This window comes from Melanaphis sacchari, unplaced genomic scaffold, assembly GCF_002803265.2.
Source record: "Melanaphis sacchari strain LSU unplaced genomic scaffold, SCAv2.0 Contig20_pilon_pilon, whole genome shotgun sequence".
Lineage (NCBI taxonomy): Eukaryota > Metazoa > Arthropoda > Insecta > Hemiptera > Aphididae > Melanaphis > Melanaphis sacchari.
Window position 1 is genome coordinate 4837730 of NW_020271042.1, and position 5240 is coordinate 4842969.

At 21.4% G+C, this 5240-nt stretch overlaps 1 protein-coding gene across 1 annotated transcript; it reads right to left on the minus strand.

Moving 5' to 3' along the window:
• Positions 1-383: 383 nt before the first annotated feature.
• On the minus strand, positions 384-4976 carry LOC112593662 (serine/threonine-protein kinase 16). Its single transcript, XM_025338165.1, has 6 exons — positions 4589-4976; positions 3397-3640; positions 3128-3314; positions 2897-3051; positions 639-767; positions 384-547 (listed from the first exon to the last, which is right to left on the minus strand). Exons 1-6 carry the CDS (start codon positions 4663-4665, stop codon positions 392-394), a joined length of 948 nt encoding a protein of 315 aa, XP_025193950.1. The 5' UTR covers positions 4666-4976; the 3' UTR covers positions 384-391.
• Between the last annotated feature and the right edge of the window lie 264 nt (positions 4977-5240).

A 5240-nucleotide genomic window follows, 5' to 3' on the forward strand; every position in this document is an offset into this window, starting at 1 on the left:
TAAACAGTTATTATTTTCATGTATTTTAGAAATTTTTATTTGAGATTTTAAATAAATGATGAAGTACAAAACATAAAATAATGTGATAATTAAACATTATAAATATTAAAACAACAATTATATATTTCATAAAAAATGAAGACAATTTTTTTTTATTAAAATATTTTTTAATTAATGAATATCACATTTTCCTGTATTTTAAATTTTGAATGAAAAAATAAATTACAAAATTAAAGTATAAATTGAATAAAATAAATGTTTGTTATAAAATAAAAACAACTATTTTAACTATATATTTGTAAAAGTATAAGCGATATAAGTATATAACTAACATTACAGTATGGACAATTCATTTTATTTTGATATTAATTCTATGCATTTATTATAATTTCTAAACGGTACAATTATCTGAGTTTAAAATATTATGTTCATTAAAATCTTGATCAAATATTTCATCAATAACTTTGACTGATTCTAATATATCATCTATAAATGGTCTTTTGAAATGATCTACTGTTAACATTATCTTTATCAAATCGTTGATATTCTAAAATGACATAAAAAAAAAACATTTATAATATTAAAACATTTTACACAGATAAAGATTTTAAAGTAGAGTTATCTATAAAAATTATTACTTCATTAGAATTTGGAGGAAAACATATTTTTCCATTTATCACAGCCAAAGCAACAGAATCTCCTCGCTCATAAACCAAGTCAAAAGGTGACTTTTTATAAAGCATTGCATATAGTAAACATCCTAAGGACTAAAAACATTAAAAGGTAAAAATAATTAGTACAATATTTAAAAACTAAATAAAAAAATACATTCATAATTTTCTTTAATTATATCTTTAAATGTACTTCAATAATGTTTTATACCACTGTATAATTAAAATTTATAAGTGATAAAAAAATATTTATGATAAAAATAAATTAAATAATATCTATGGTTTCATTAACTATACCTTGAGGGCAATGTATGATGTTATTATAACTTGTAAACTGTCAATGTCATATCCTAACATTAGTTAAAATAATATTATGTAAATATGAAATATGTATAAAAAAAAAAAATAAGTATTATTTGATTTATATAAACAATAAAAATTTAATTTATGCTTTTTTAATTAAATGAACATAATAAAATAATAATTTTTTTAAATTTTTATTTATTTATTTATGGCAGTGGTAGTAGTAGTAGTAGTAGTAGTAATAGTAGTAATATAAGGACTAGCTTTTTTAACAATTAACCTTACGTTAGGCATTCGGTTGACAAATGTCACCCAGTACATTTTAAAATAAGATTATTCTTATCAAATGCAATTTACGTTTATGTTATCTCTAGTACTTCTCATTTACATCATTTAAAATACATTATGTAAAAGTTGTGGACTGTAAAAATTTTTTTTATAAGCTATTTATATCATTCTAATCATAAATTATATAATAATTATAAATAAATAATGTAAATTTTGATGTTTAATAATTAAAAGAAGCAATAAATGATAAATATTTCTAATTTTAATCAATAATTTATTGATGGTTAATAATTGTTTTCCACATGTCCAACCACATAGGCATCTAACATTGGGTTAAAAATGTGTAATATATACTTGACTTAATACATAACAATATAAGAATAATAAATAACATATACAACAAAAATAATGATAATAATAATAAGGATTAGATGGTAAATTTATATTAAATTACTAGTGGAACTATAATATAGAAAATGTTAGTTTACAATGGACTATTAAATATTATAGTACATTTTTATTAATATACTTAACATAATTCTAAAAGTATTATGACGTGTATTAAAAAAATTTAAGGTGATAGAGATTATATTAGCAAGTTTCAATACTCTAATTAATATAGAATCATTAACATTTTTAGACTTAACATATAGGATAACAAAAAAATTATGGTTTGGAGAGTAATAGGAATACAAAAGTTGATTTGAGCTAATAACTCATGACAAACAATATTTTAGTTTAATAAATAATATACAAACATAATGTCAGTTAATTGTCAATTTAATAAAATAGAATTTAAGATTAAAAAAATTTGCATTATTTTATATAAGTGGTATAATTAAAAATATTTTGATTTGATCTATTTATTATAGGCATGTAAATTATTTATTAAGTAATTGCTGGTAAACAATTTTTGTTCAGTCAAAAATTTTAAAAATTTTACTTAAAAGTTCTTCATTATAAGTTTATACTGTGAAGAATGACTATAATAAATGTAATGTTTGTGGTAAAATAAAATTAACCTATTATAATTTATATTAATAGTAAAATAGTGGTTGTAAAGACTAACAATTCTCTTTACTTAGAACCTTGTTTTGTATTTATCATTGAATTCAAATTTATGAAGTTCATTTCATTGATTTCCACAATGACAAGATAGATTCGACACTTACAGCACAGCAAATCAGTTAAATATTTTCTTCCTTTTTTAAAATTATTATTGCACAATATAGAAAAATGTTTATTGCTGACGGGTTATATTCTTCTATTGTAAAAAAATTAAAGCAATAAACAGTAAAACTGCTGCTAAATAGTTTTAATAATAATGTGTAATGTTATTACTGGGTTTGGTGGTAGAGAATAAGCTATATATTAAGTGATATTGAAAATAGTTTCATTATGTTTTATTTTGCCATCAACTGTCTCATCACTGCATGTTACATCTTCTCTAAATATTTACAAACTGATTTACCACTATTGAATTAAATTATTTAAATTTATCTTCTGATAATCTTTAAATATAACTCTTGAAATGTATAAAAAGTATTATAAGAATATATTTTAATGTATTGAAGTATTGTTTATAAATTTAATTAATTTTTTATGAATATAATTATATATTAATTTGTTCTTACCCAGATATCGATTCGTTCATCTATAATAGAATTAATATCTATATTAAACAATTCTGGAGCTCTATAAGTCATTGAACATCTTTCATTTACTTCATCTAAAAGTTCTTGTGCTTCTTTTTTTGAGGTCACCGTTATTCTGGCAGGAGCAGCAGATCCTGTAAAAGACATTCTTTAAAATAATTTTTAAATAGTGTTTTAATAGTTAAATAACCTTTCAAATGAAGTAGTCACCTAAGTCAATTATTACTGGTTCATTATTATCATTAAATAATATATTTGCAGGTTTTATATCTCTATGCGAATAAGATAGATCATGAAATGTTTTCACGCTTAAACAAATCAGTCGAAAATGTTTTAATACATATTTCAAATCCATATGATAATGAGGTTTAACTAAAGTGTCATGCAATGATCCATTCTAAACAAGATAAATAATAAAAATACATTTTATACGTGATCTACTTAATTTTTGGATTTATTATATCTAAATACCTACTTACTTTGTAATAAGGTAATAACATAAGAAATGTATCTGTTGGTGTTTTTGAAAATTCTAATGATTTTTCAACCATTTCACATTCAATTAAATTAAGAATATATTTGTTTCCACTGCTTTCTAAAAGTTGATGGATCTTGGCTTCATTCCAAGCATTCTTGCAGTCTTTTTGATCATGGCACAAGATACATTTCAATACAAATTTCATATTATTAGTATTTTTAACAAGAAATATTGAACTAAAGCCACTGAAACATATTTAAAAAAATAAATAAATATTATCATATTTTATTTTAATATTTACTATGCAAGTTACAGGAGGGACAAAAGTTGATTTTTCTACCATGTCATATAGGTGCTAGAAAGTTATAAAGTATAGTTAGATTTTTAAAAATTTAAATAGTATAAATTAATAGTATTTATATATTTTTTGGCGGTAGTATACTAGTATGGAAAAATACTTTTTGTAATGGTAAATGTTGCAATTTTTTAAGATAATGATACTAATGTTCAACTTTTAGTTCTTATATCTAAATTTTCTGTAAATTATATGTACCCATATTGCTGTACACAGTACATATCATCAATTAAATATAATCAGTGTTTTTCACAATATAGAAAAAAAAGTTTTCAGTGTAATAATTATAAGGAATAAATTAAAATATATTCTTGGATATACAATAAATTTGGACTGTGAAAAATTCATACTTAATGACAATTGAAATTATGATAATTTTTTTAGATAGGTACCTCCATAAGTATTCATTAGAATACAAAATTAATAGTAAAAATAATTTATGTAAAAACTATATACATAATTAAATACTCTATAAATATAAAATAAAAAAAAATTATAAGTATTAATATAGTTATATCATGGTTAAATACCCAAGAAAATGTGTAACCACTAAAATGTTCTTAACATATGTATTAAAATATATTTGATACCTAAAATATAAGTAAAAAATACCATAAAAATTTAAACATATTGCTTATAATTAATTAATTTTTAATAATAATAGTGCTTTATTATTTTTTCATTAAACTAAAACTGTAGGCAAAAAATAGCATTGATGTTGATTTGTATTATTTACATCAGTCAATTAACATTTGAAGTTTTAGAGTGTACGAACAGCTCAATATATTTAATGACCATACTATGGATTAAGAAATTTATGTATATTTAATACAATTACCCTTGTCCAATTTGATCAAGTATGTAATACTTGTTATCCTGTATTGTGATATGTTGTTTTTCACAGGCGCAACCCATGATTATTTAAAGGTTTGAAGTTTATTCATTAGTAGTTAATCGGCATCGATTATTTTAATACATTAAACATGAAACGAAAAATGAAGACAACTGACTAAAACGCATAAGTAATTAGTAAGTGTCACCAAATCACATTGCTCAGGTTGTTGACAAATATTATTTCGCGATTTTAAGTATCTATATCATACTATGTATTAAATATAATAGATCAATAAGAACCTATCTATTACCGAATGTTAATTGTAACATTTGTAACATATTTTAAGTTTAAATAAATAATAAATCATAGTTATTCAATAGATCACTTTATCAATAGCTACCGTGATAATAATATTATCTTTGCTCGTGATAAAATGGAGTTAATACACGAGCGTCTCGGGAGCAAAATTGCGCAACCAATCGAGTTACATTTTATCAATCATTTGATAAAACTTTTATATACATCATTTATATATCTTGAAGTATATTATTATTCTGTGATATATTCTTCAATCATACAGAATACAGATGACAGGTGTTAAACATATTTTGGTTTACTAATAATTTAATATATTATTTTAATTATAAATTATAAT